General features: G+C 54.3%; 1 protein-coding gene across 2 annotated transcripts in view; it reads right to left on the bottom strand.

The window, feature by feature from the left end:
• LOC112412041 (trinucleotide repeat-containing gene 18 protein-like) overlaps positions 1-13417 on the bottom strand; it is a 45215-nt gene that overhangs the window by 13810 nt on the left and 17988 nt on the right. For both annotated transcript variants that reach the window (XM_024763499.1, XM_024763500.1), the window contains 3 exons: positions 11317-11571; positions 4291-4706; positions 159-311 (listed from right to left, as the gene is read on the bottom strand). In XM_024763499.1, the coding sequence (XP_024619267.1) occupies positions 159-311; positions 4291-4706; positions 11317-11571 (824 nt within the window). The remainder of the gene's footprint in view (positions 1-158; positions 312-4290; positions 4707-11316; positions 11572-13417) is intronic.

Below are 13417 nucleotides of genomic sequence, written 5' to 3'. Positions count from 1 at the left end.
ACCCCCAAGACCAGAGGGAGGATGAAATGGGCTGAGGCAGTGCCTCCAGCCACACGAGGGATCTGGGGGCATGGGGGTGGAGCACACCCAGGGACGCCTCCGTCTGTCAACCAAGCAACGCAATTCACCCAAGCCTGGGGCCCCATGGGAAACCTCACCTCCTTCTTCACCTCCTTCCCTTTGGCTTTGGCCTTGTTCCTCTTGGCAGTGGCCGGAGAGCTGGTGTGAGGGGCCCGGGCCTCGGGGGTCAGGGCAGGAACACGGGGAGGGGGCAGCGAGGCTCCTGATCCGGCCTCCTTCCCCTTCTTCTTCTGGGGATGAAGTGACAGGGTGGCCGTCAGAGGGCAGAGAGGGCCCAGGCCCCGCCGCTCACTGTCCAGAGAGAGGACAAAACACCCTCCCTCTCCTGGCAAGTATTTCTGGTTTCAATCTTGTTTTATCACTACTGTATATTACTTGTTGTTAAAAAAAAAAAAAAAAAAAGACAACACCGAAGTGTATATATGTGAGTTCCTCTCCAACGATCCCACCAACTACAGAGGTAAATAGAGGGACTAATAACAGCATGGTGTGTCCTTCCAGAGCTTTCCACAAGCACACATAACCATGTAAACATGTGGGCTATGCAGACACATCTGTGTATACACAGTACTTTCTTTTTTAAACACAGATGGGAATTTACCAAAAATTCTGCTTTGCAACGTTTTCCCCCTGGTATGTCTGGCAGACACAGAGGTGGTGGCTGCCCAAGGTGCCTTGATGGGGGGACCCGAGATTCATCCGACCACCCACCTCTGTTTTTTCCTCTGCTGGATGGTGCCAAGAAAAACAACACTAGCAATTAGTTCTACAGGTATATTCCTGGAAGAAGCATTTAGAACCGTACACCCACTGTCCGACTGCTTCCGGAGGCCTGCATTACTTTCCTCTTGCCCCAGAAGTGTGGGGTGCCGCATCCCCACCAACTCAAAGCCCCCAGGGTGGCTCAGGGACGCTCCCCACACTGGGGGAGCGGAAACTGGGCCAGCGTACGGGGACTGTGCATGGCTCCACTTATCAGAGCAAAAGAGTGGAAACAACCTAGATATCCAGCAACCTGGTGTGTCCGTAGATACAGTTACAAGCTTTTATCACAGCGGCTGAGGGTCCTGTTCTGAGGAAGAGGTGACAGCACAGGAAATGGAAGTGATGATACTCTGTATAAGAAGCAGGTTCAGGCTACAAAGGTGACGGGCGGTGGGGGCAGGGGTCACTTCATGCCTTTTTAAAAGCCACATGCCTAACAACCAACCACCAAGTCATGGGGCCACAGGGGAGATGGAAAATTAAGACACCGAGAGAAGGAAGACTGGGCGAATGTTACCAAGACAACAGCAGAAGTCACAGCTTCCACATCAGACGGGTGAAATCCAAACCCAAGAGCATTAAAAGGAAAAAAGTGGGAAATGTTAGAGCGATAAGAGGTATTCATTTTAATCTCTATTTGGGGGGAGAAATATGTATTTTCTATGTATACACACACACATTATATTTTCTCGTTTCTGGTGCATGTTTGATCCTGTGCATATTTCTGAAATCAGACTGCATCTTGGGGGTTGAGGGACTGTTTGTCATGTGGTTATGTCTCCTCTTGCCCTGACTTCTGTTATTAAATAGACAGCTTGTCTTATGGGGCACATCTTTGCAGCTGTACATAGTGGGGCAAGAGACACTGACAGCCCCCAAAAAAAAAAGTTATCTCCGTATGGAATTTAATTTTCTTCCTTTTCCTTATCATGCAAATTACTGTTACAATCAGATAAAACTGATAACCTTTTCTTTCCCACTGACCAGAAAGCCCATTTCTGGGAAGATTTTTTTTTTTTAATAAAAAAACTCCAAAACTGACAAGTTCTGTACACAGAACAGAGATGTTCATTGCTGTGGTAATTACAATGGCAAAAGACCATCATCAACCAAATCACCAATGGCTAGCATGGGTGATGGCGGGAGACGTTGAAAACCACAGGACAGCAAGATGGTGGAATGTTATTCAGCCATTTGGAGACAGTGATTTAAAAAAAAGTAAAATAAACGGTCATGCCACACAGGATACAGAGGCTTCCCTGGTGGTGCAGTGGTTGAGAGTCCGCCTGCCAATGCAGGGGACACAGGTTCGTGCCCCGGTCTGGGAAGATCCCACATGCCGTGGAGCGGCTGGGCCCGTGAGCCATGGCCGTGAGCCTGCGCTGGGCCCGTGAGCCATGGCCGCTGAGCCTGCACGTCCGGAGCCTGTGCTCCGCAACGTACAGCAAAAACAAAAACAAAACAAAACAAAACAACAACAACAAAAAAAGCAGGATACAAAAGTGTATCTCACAAAACTATGAACACTGGTTGTTCCTGGAGTGATTTCCTTGGTGTCTGACTTCTCCTTTGGCTGACAATTAATCGGTTCTGTTCCAGTGTCTGACTGTGTCATCAGAAGGCTGAGATCAGGTGAGCGAGCCCCTGGTCCCTCTCTCCCCAACAGAAGGTGCCATCTTGGGAAAGGCCCGAAGGTTTGCTCTGTGGTTAAGGCCCCGGCTCTGGCGCTAGACCCCCAGTGTTGAAAGCTCAGCTCTGATAATCATTAGCTGCTGGGCTAACTGGGCAGGTTCCAGGACCACCTGTAACGTGCAGTTAATATGAGTAAGCAACCTACCTCATGTGGCTTCGTAAGTAGTCATCTGTGACGTCAAAAGAAATACATATTTGGTCCCTGCCCCTGTTCCTGACACAGGGCTCCTAAAACCCTTTGGATTTCCTGGGTCATAGGAGCGAGCGCCTTTTGTTCTAATAAGGTGACTCTTGGTGAGTCCCTACATGGCTTCAGAATGGGGCCTGGTCACCAGAAAGACCAGCTACAATCAAAAGCTTGAAACTTTCAGCCCCACCCACATCCTCCAGGGAGGGGAGAGGGGCTGGAGGTTGAGTTACTAATCGATCATGCCTCTGTGATGAAGCCTCCATAAAAACCCCTCAACGACGGGGTTCAGAGAGCTCAAGGGTTGGTGAACACGCCGAGGAGGGCGGTGTGCCCGGAGAGGGCATGGGAGCTCTGCACCCGTTCCCACCCACCTTGCTCTGTGCATCTCCTCCATCTGGCTGTTCCTGAGTTGCATCCTTTACAGTAAACCGTAACAGTAAGTAAAGTGTTTTCCGGAGTTCTGTCATTCTGGTGAATTATCGACCGGAGGAGAGGGGTCATGAAAATCCTTGATCTATAGCTGGTTGGTCAAAAAGCACAGGTGACAACCTAGGACTTGCGACTGGCATCTGGAGTGGGGATGGGGTGGGGGCAGTCCTGTGGGACTGAGCCCGTCACTGTGGGGTCTGCACCAACCCCGGGGAGTTAGTGTCAGATGTGCTGTGAGCAGGCAACACGTTTCCCTTTACCAACACATTAAGTATACAAACTGGTTAGAACACGCCTGGCCCCTACCATGGGTCACCCTGTACAATCATCATCATTATGTATTATTGGAGCGCCTTCTCTCCAAGGATCAGAAAAACCTGAGATGGCTTCAGCCGTGAGAAAACAAGAGATCCCTGTGGATGACACTGAAAAGCAGCCCCTTCCTCACCACCACCCATTATCAGGAAACTGATGCGGAGTCTGGTCCCTTTTTGTGGCTTTGTCTAGAATGACACTGCTATTTGAGGGTTTGCCTTCCATCAGGGACATGGAGTAGAGAGGCCTGAGTCAGAGACCACTGTCGCGAGCTGGCCATTAGGTCTGAATGCGACCACCTAAAGAGCGAACTACTGGCCGTGAGCTTCCTAGCAGCCAGTGCAAGAAGGGTAACAGGTCTAATCATCACTGAGTTCTTGAAAAGCAGGTGTTCTCAACCTGTGGTGTCTGTGGAGAGAATTCAGGGACCTCTGAACCCTGGATGAGGAAAAAGAAATCCCATCTCTATCTTCCCTAACCTCTCAAGAAATGAGGCTTTCCTTTGGGTGTGAGAGCTAAGACTTTGTCACCAACAGCAATCACTGTCATGTAGCGCATGACAGTTACGGCAGAGACCTTGAAATATCATCTGAGCTCATCAGTTCACACAACACTTGCTAGCCCGGCTGCAGGTGTCCTTATCAAAGACGTTCATCAAGGGGCACCCAGAGGCGTGCCCATCACAGAGGTCGTCGGTAGGTGGGTGACTGCGTTTGAGGGTCACCACCGCCCTTTGGGGTCTCTGTGCCTCGCCCAGGTCTGAGAACTCTACTCCGAGACAGGAGGTCCAAGGGCCCCCGCCCCGCGCCGCACCCTACCTTCCTGGGGTCCTTCCTGTCCTTCACGCGGCCGGCGTCCTTGCGTGGGCTGGGCGGGCCAGCCTTGCCGCAGCGGCCGGGCTTGGTGGCAGCAGGCGCAACGCTGCTGGGCGCGGGCACGGCCGACGCGTCATGCAAGAAGATGCGCTCGCTGCGCCGCCGCGTCCACAGGTCGTCGTCGCTGGCCTCGGGCCCCGCCTCCAGGCCAGGCTCCTTGGGGCCCCGCGGCTTGCGGGCCTTGCGCCCCTTCTCGGCCGCCAGCTTGGCCTTGTCGGGGCTGCCGGGGCCCCGGGTGCCGGGCGCAGCCAGGGCAGGACCTGGCTCCCCCAGCCCCTTCTTGGGCCGCAGCAGCCCGGCAGGCGACCGCTTCCGCACCTTGACCTCGCTCTCCGAGTCGGTGTACTCGAACTCCGTGCCTGCACGTGGGTGAGGGAGGGGCTGTGGACAGGGGCTCCCGGGCCCCCACTTCCCACCCAGCCGCTCTGGCCACCAGGAGAAAGGCCACAGCCCAGCCCTCCTGCAGGGGATGACATCACCGTGGGAGGCTTCAACCTGTCTCGGGGAAGGAACCTGAGGCCCAGAGGAGGAGGGCTTCCGGCCGCATGCTTGTGAGCGGCAGACCCTGCTGGCCCCTCCCGACCCAAACCCTGCCGGCTGCCCAGACTCTGCTCCGGACCCCTCACCCCAAGAGCATCGTCTGGGCACGTGTGAGCTTCCCCGCCCCTCCTGTGCCTCCACAGGAGTCCCGGAAGCCAGGGCAGGTGAGCCGGGGAGGGCCCACACCTGTAGGGGCAGCAGCTCTAAGGGAGGAAGGTGGGAAAGCCTGCACAAAATCCCCAAGCCCAGAGGGGCCTCCGCTCTGCTTCCTGGAGCCACTCCTCAGAGCTGGGAGGTCCTTGGCACACATTCCCCTTTCTGGAGGACAGGCTTCCCCAGAACCCACACAGCCCTGGGGCCCAGCCCCTCCCCTCCCCCCCGAAGCCGCCCCTTCCCACAGCCGGGGGGCCCACATCCCTCTGCTGCAGGGCAGCCCGGAGCCTAGGGCCCAGCTCCTGGGCTCCTTGAATGCACACCCTCACCAGGATCCGCTGTCCTCTGTCCTTTTAAACCCCCAGGTCTTCGCTCCTGCTGGCCCTCTGCCCAGAGCACCATCTCTCCCCTGACCTCTACCTGGACAGCTGCAGCCTCCTTTCTGAGAAGACCCACTCTGCGTCCTGGGGAGTGCTCTGGCCATCCCTCCATCACCACAGGCACACAGCACACTGCAGAGTCCCGTCTGTGTTTGTCTATCTCGTCCTGCTCTGCCCCCAGCAATAGATCCCCAAGTTCTCCTGGAGCCCACAACACTGGACAGCTCAGAGCCTGGCCCAGAGCTGGTGGCCAGGGAAAGAATCTAAACGGGGGGGTTAATGGTGCTTCTCCCCATGGGGAGAATGAGGAGGGCCTGCCTCCTCCAGGCAGACCCCGGGGATGAGATGTCCGTGACAGCCCTGGGCTGACCACCCCAGCAAAGGACTTGCCCTGGGTCCCAGACCAATGAGCTGGTAAGCCAGGGCTGGACCCCAGGCCCGCACCCCAGGCCTGCGGAGCCTTGAGCAGCCAGCAGCCTGGCCACAAAGGCTCCTGAGGGACGCCCAGCCCCATTACCCCAACAGGTGCAGCCGCAGTATCAAGGGTGGGGCTGGGAGGAGGGCGCACTTGCAAAGCTTAATGATCCTGTTAATTAATCTTTTGTTAACAGAGCTGCCGGGGGAGGCAGCTGGGGGCTTTCGTGGCTAATTAGGGTGCAGGCCACAAAACACCACTGGCTTTGCCAGTCCTGCTTTTGGGCATGACAGAATGAGACCCCACCCGATGACAGCCCCCTGCAGAAAACCTAGATGCACACAGAATACTGCAGGTACCTGCAGAGGGAGCCAGTACAGGACAGCGCGCAGAGCAGTGACCAGGAGTGGACACTCGCTTGAAAGAGGGGAGGGTGGAGCCTCAAGGGTAAGAGCGCTTCAGAAGATAAATATTTATGAGACCCATGGGGCAGCATGAATGGTGCCCGGCACAGAGGAAGTGGGCTCTGTCAGGGTCCTGTGGTGGCGACAAGCATGAGGCCCGGAGAGAGGGAAGGATCTGCCGTGGCCTCGCTGCGGGACAGGACAGGGAGCAGAACCTGCGTTCTTGACTCCCAACCAGCGTCCTGTGCAAATGCCTCCTCCCCAAAAGAACAGGCAGTAAAAGAGGAACAAAGGCACAAAAAAAGACCAAAAAAAATAGACAAAAAGTAATGAAGACAAGAGTAAAGACACAGATGCAAAGTCAAGGGATAAAAAAAGACATACGATGTGAACAGAAACCAAGGAAGAGCTGTAGCGGCTGTACAGACATACCCCACTTGATTGTACTTTGCGGATATGCATCTTTTCACAAATTCAAGATCTGTGGCAGCTCTGCATTGGGCAAGTCTACCAGCGCCATTTTTCCAACAGTGTTTACTCACTTCATATCTCCGTGTCACATTTCGGTAATTCTCACAATATTTCTAACTTTTTCATTATTACTATTATATTATTATATTTGTTATGTTATATCTGTCATCAGTTACCTTTGAAGGCTCAGATGATGGTTACCAATGTTTAGCAAGAGAGTATTTTTTAATTAAGGCATGTAGCTTTTTTTAAAACCATAATGCTACTGTACCCTTAAGACTACAGTATAGCGTAAACGTAACTTTGATACATACTGGGAAACTAAAACATTTGTGTGACTCGCTTTATTGTGGCTTTATTGTGTTGGTCTAAACCCACAATTATCTCTGAGATATGTCTGTACTTTTATCCAACAAAACAGATTTTAAGATAAAAATCTAGAGACAAAGAAGGACTTTTTTTTTTTTTTTTTTTTTTTTTGGCCGTACACGGGCCTCTCACTGTTGGGGCCCCTCCCGTCACGGAGCACAGGCTCCGGACGCGCAGGCTCAGCGGCCACGGCTCACGGGCCCAGCCGCTCCGCGGCACGCAGGACCTTCCCAGCCCGGGGCACGAACCCGCGCCCCCTGCATCGGCAGGCGGACCCCCAACCACTGCGCCACCAGGGAAGCCCAAGAAGGACATGTTAAAATGATGAAATAGTCAATCCATCAGAAGGACATAAACAAATGTGAACATAATCCAGAAACATATAAAAAAGATTATACACCATGACCAAGTGGGATATATCCCAGGAATGCAAGGTTGGTTTGACATTCTTTAAACAAAAAAAATCTTTAAATCATTCTTTAAAAAAAAAAAGTAATACACCATATTAATAGGATAAAGGATAAAAACCACATGAACACAACAGACACAGAAAAAGTAACTGACAAAATCTAACACCCTTTCATGATAAAATCACTCAACAAATGAGAAAGAGAAGGAAACTTCCTCAACCTGACAAAGGACATCTATGAAAAAACCCACCACTAACATCATACTTCATGGTAAAAGAATGAGTGCTTTCTCCCTAAGATATCTAGAGGGCAGGGAAAAAAACCAAACAAGACAAAGATATCTATTCTCACCACTTCTATTCAATATTGCATGGGAGATTCTAGCCAGAGCAATTAGGCAAGAAAAATAAAAGGAATACACACTGGAAAGGAAGACAAAACTATCTCTATCTGTAGGTGACATGATCTTGTATATCAGCAGTCCCCAACCTTTTTGGCACCAGGGACTGGTTTCATGGAAGACAATTTTTCCACGGATTGGAGGGGGGATGATTCAGCTGGTAATGCGAGCCATGGGGAGAGATGGGGAGTGGCAGATGAAGCTTCACTCACTCACTCGCCCGCCGCTCACCTCCTGCTGTGCGGCCCAGTTCCTAACAGGTTGCAGACCAGTACCGGTCCACGGCCTGAGGGTTGGGGACCCCTGTTGTATACAGAAAATCCTAAGGAATCTACTGAAAAGCTTTTAGAATAAATGACGTTAGCAAAGTTGCAAGACACAAGATTAATTTACAAAAATCAATTCTATTTCTATACATTAGCAACGAATACTCCAAAAATGAAAAGAATTCCATTTAAATAGCATCAAAAATAATAATTACTTAGAAATAAATTTACAAGAGAAATGCAAGACTCATACAATGAAAACTACAAAACATTGCTGCAAGAAATTAAAGACCCAAATAAATGGAAAGACATTCCATGCTCACGGACTGAAAAACTTACATCGTTGAGGAGTCAGTACTCCCTAGTATTATCTACTAATTCAATACAATTCTTATCAGAATCCCAGATGGCTTTTTTGCAGAAATGGATAAACTGATCCTAAAATCCATATGGAAATGCAAGGGACTCTGAAGCACCTATCTTGAAAAAGAACAACAAAGATGGAGGACCCATACTTCCCAGTTTCAAAGCTTCCTACAAAAACTCCCACTGTAATCAAGATAATGTGGTACTGACATAAGGACATATAGATCAATGGAATAGAACTGAATATCCAGAAATAATCCTTCATATTTATTTTCAACTGTTCAACTGATTTTTGACAGGGGCGCCAGGAGCATTTGATGAGGAAAGAACAGACTTTTCAACACATGATACTGAGGCAAATGGATCTCCACATGCAAAAAACCCCTACATCACTCGCACACAAAAATAACTCAAAATGGATCACAGACCTAAATGTAACTCTCAAACTATAAAACTCTTAGGAGAATACAGGACTAAATTTTTGTGACCTTGAATCAGGCAGTACTTTCTGACATAACACCAGAAGTACAAGTGACATCAGAAGAAATAGATAAATTGGATTTCAACAAAATTAAAATTTTTTGTTTTAAACAACACTATCAAGAAAGTGAAACAGGGACCTTCCCTGGTGGCACAGTGGTTAAGAATCCACCTGCCAATGCAGGGGACACGGGTTTGATCCCTGGGCCAGGAAGATCCCACATGCCACGGAGCAACTAAGCCCGTGCGCCACAACTACTGAAGCCCACGCGCCCTAGAGCCTGTGCGCAGCAACTACTGAGCACACATGCTGCAACTACTGAAGCCCGCACGCTGTAGGGCCTGTGTGCCGCAAGTACTGAGCCTGCATGATGCAACTACTGAAGCCCGCACGCCTAGAGCCCGAGTTCCGCAACAAGAAGCCACCGCAATGAGAAGCCCATGCACCGCAACAAAGAGTTACCCCCGCTCACCGCGAACAGAGAAAGCCCGAGTGCAGCAATGAAGACCCAACACAGCCAAAAATAAATTTTAAAAAGAAATAAATAAATAGAAGAAATGGCAAGTGGTTGTAAATTATACCCAAAGAAAAAGGAAGGAAGGAAGGAAATAACAAAGAGCTGAAGTCAATAACTTCTAGCCACACTGATCAAGAAATAAAGAGAGGAGAAACAAATTATCTGTAACAGCAATGAAAAAGGCAACATCACCACAGCCCCTTAGAACACTGAAAGTATTAAAAGGAGAAATTCTGAACTCTCTGCCAATACGTTTGACAATTTGGATGAAACGGCCGTTTGGGGCAAGTGCAGAGGCCTGAGGGCTCTGGGATGCCTGGTGCAAACAGGGGTGGGGGGTGGAGGCTGTGGACAGGATGATGCTGTCTGAGCAGCCAGTCTGAGGGTGGAGGGTCAGACAGGTGCCATCTGTCCAGAGGGCAATGGGAGCCAGTCAGAGGTCCTACACAGAGAAGTGGCCTGGTCAAGTGTGAGCTCTGAGGAAAAGCCCTGCAGCTGCTTCTGTGTAGAGAACACCCAAGAGGGGCAGGCCTGGATGGAGCCAGGCCCGAAGCCCCCAGGGGACAACTGCAGAACATGGGGGTAAGAGAGAGAGAAGGGAGAGGAGGGAGGCAGGGCAGGGCCTGGAGCCTGGTGTGGACTCCGGGGAGACAGTGAGATCACCCCAGAGATGGGGTCTCGGGAGGTGGTGCAGGCCACTGGGAATGGGCTTTGGTCCTGAAGCCTGTGGAGTGCGTGAAGCCAGGGCAGCTGGGGGAGGCCTGGGGGTCAGTAGGGTAGCACCCAGGGCCCATTTTCCTGGCCCCGGCCCCTGCCAGGAGGGCCTCACGTATACCGCTAAGGCTCAGAAAAGGGCAAGGAGGCCGGAGCAGCCCGGCCAAGGAGCTGCCCCTACTGAGGCCAGGCGAGCTCACAGCCTGAACACATGCAGGACCACCTCAGTCGCAAACACCATCCCCAGGTGAAGGTGGGCTGGGTCCATGTTGGGAGAGTTGGCCCCCTGAGAAAGGGAGGGGGCCCAGGAGAGGGTCCCAAGACGTCTGTCTATCCCAAGAAGGCAAGGATATGACTGGAGATGCAGAAAGAGGAAGTGGGGCCGGGACCAGGCTGAGCCTCCTGCCCGAGTGGTAGTGCCGGCTGCCTCTGTCTGCCCATCCAGGCAGTGGGAAGGTAGGCCTGGCTCACAGCGACCCAACACCTGGCCCCCCCACACACACACACTGATGACCTCCTCCACGCTGCGACCCCAGGCCCCATGAGTCCTGCCCTGTCTGGGCCAGTGCATCTCACTGAATGAAACCCCTCTACTGCCCCAAGTGTAAAGAGCTTCCCCTTCTTCCAAAAGGCTGCATGGCCTGTTCCTTCCACCTGCACCTTGATTTCTTCTACGTACGCTTAGCCTCCTCCCACTTCTCTGTCATGGCTCAACCAGAGCGTCGCCAACCTGGAGCGGCCTCCCTGACCCCCCAGGCTGGATCAGGGGCCTCCCGTGGGCTCCCTCAGCCCCGCGGGCTGCAGATCCGAAGCCTCTGCTTCCTTGAGCTGCCTGATAGCGGGCACCTGAGGTGGAGGGATCAGGTGCTGTTCGTTGGCAGCATCAACAGTGAAGGTCACTGCACGGTTTTGGAGACTCCTCACAGGGAGTGGCAGGCCACAGCCGCCACACCCAGTGCCCTCTGCTAAGGACACAGCTGGCCCAGGAGGCAGGGCTCCCCAGCTTATCTGAGTCTCGGATGCCTCATCTGTAGCATGGGGCAGCGGTACCCGACTCCCTGCAGCCCACCTGCTGGTACTTACCCATCAGGCTCTGCCGTTCCTCCTTCTTGCGGGCCTTCTGCTTTGCCTCCAGCTGCACCACTGACAGGGACGGGCCCACGGTGGGGCTGGGGAGGGCGCTGGCTGCAAAGCGGGCCAGCAGGCCCAGCCCGCTCTCCTCCAGGCCTGGCGACAGCGCCCGCTCCCGGGCCCCCAGCCTACAGCCTCCGGCGGCCTCAACCTCCTCCTCGTCCAGCCCGTCCTCCTCGTCTTCGTCCTCGTCCTCGGAGCTCTCATCTGGCGTGCAGAAAACAGGGAGCGAGTCAGAGCCCTGGCCCGAGCCTGCGCCTCCCCCCACTGCCCCACCTCAGCTGGAGCGCCAGCGAGGGGCCCTGGCTCCAGCCCAGCTCCTCACTCGCCAGCCCACAAGTCCCCCCAACGGCCCGGTGCCCCCATCAAAGCGAGCCCGAGACCTGGGCATCCTGGACAGCCCAGAGGTGGGCAGCGGCTTTGGGAGTCGAGAGTGTTTCTGCAAGGGGAGCACCAACATGCACCTGTGCTGCAGGGAGGGGGACGGACACACGGACAAGGACTGGAGACAGCGCTCTCCACGGTCTCACGCGCACGCACGCGCACACACACGCCCCGACGCACAACATGAAGGCTGGGGAAGGGGGCAGGAGGGGAGAGGAGGAAAGAGGGGAAGGCGGGGCAGAGAGGGGAGGGCGGGGCAGAGAGGGGAGGGCGGGCCCTGGGGGCTCAGGCTGAGGCTCGGAAGCAGGCGCCTGGGGGCAGTTTCACCAGTGGGAGGCCTGGCGGCTGGCAGCAGGAGAAGGTGGAGTTTGGTCTCTTCTTGGGGGGTGGGGGGCTCCCATGGTGGAAACCCTGAGCAGGCTCTGGGGTCCAAAGTTGACTCCCAGCAACACGCCCACACTGGGAAGCCTGGGACGAATCCCCGGCCCTCTCTGAGCCGCTAGTTTCTTATCTGTGAAAATCTCATCTCATCGCAACCCAGGGAGCCACAAGCCAGCTACACGACCCACGGGAGCAGGAAGGGGGCAGGGGGCGGGTCCACTCGGCTCCAGGAGGCCGAGGCTCGGCACGGTCAGGGGTTCAGGCAACAGAGCAGGATTTGAACCCGGGGCGGGCTGGCTCATCACCCACAGTCCAGTGGAAAGAAACTACGGAAGCCCCAGCCTGTCTCCCCGGTTGAAGAGAGACAAGCTTCTCCCCAGAAACTGGCCCTGCAGCCCTGAGCCCAGCTCGGGCCATCGGGACAAAGGAGGGGCAAGCTGTGCCCCCCCGCCCCGCACCCCGGCGGCCACAGCAGGGGGGATGACGCTCCCTGCATGTGAACTAAGCCCTCACCAAAAAGAGAGACCTTCTGGAGGTACAGGCTTGCTTCCTGCCTTTCCAGGGACACAGCCCAGCTAACCCCACAACGGCGGCGGGTGGGGGGGTGCCCAGTACCTCTGTCAAGGAGCCGCCGAGGGACACCTGCCAGGGGGTGCCTGTCTGCCCAGGGTGCTGGGAGTGTGAAGGTGGCTCTGGGGCCGCTGGCCCAGGGCTGGGCCAGGCCGGGCTGGAAACAACTCTCCAACAAGAGGCTGGAGGAAAATGAGCTGTCGTCTCTCCGTGTCATCTGGGGGCAGGGAGTCTGGGCCCAGAGGTGGACAGGCCCTGGACGGTGGCCAACTCCACATTCTCCTGCCTACGCCCCAAGACGCCTGACTGCTGGAGTGCAGCTAGCGGCCGAGAGCGGCGGCCCCAGCAGTGCCCGTGAGGACAGGGTTCGGTCTGCCCATTCATCGGAGGGAGCCCTCAGTGAGGGAAGCAGACAAGAGCTCAAGGAATGCCCGAAGGGAGTCGAGAGGAAGGAGGCAGAGAGAGAGGAGGTTTGTTAAGAGGAGTGAGAAGACGGAGACCCGGCTCCCAGAGCGATGGATGCAGCGGGATGGAGGCCAGCGGGGCAGGCAGGTGGCAGGCAGGCAGTGCACACTTGCGATCCATTCACATTGCGGACGTCACATGGCTCTGTCTCCGCCCAGTGGGCCACAGCAGCAAAGCAGGCTAAGTGTAGGCAGACTGCAGGCAGCGCCCGGGTCCCCCACCTCAGGCAGGCCCCCCGGGGGCTGGCTGAGCT

Source organism: Neophocaena asiaeorientalis, unplaced genomic scaffold (assembly GCF_003031525.2).
Source record: "Neophocaena asiaeorientalis asiaeorientalis breed wild unplaced genomic scaffold, Neophocaena_asiaeorientalis_V1.1 scaffold223, whole genome shotgun sequence".
Classification (NCBI taxonomy): domain Eukaryota; kingdom Metazoa; phylum Chordata; class Mammalia; order Artiodactyla; family Phocoenidae; genus Neophocaena; species Neophocaena asiaeorientalis.
This window is presented reverse-complemented; position numbering and strand designations above follow the sequence as displayed.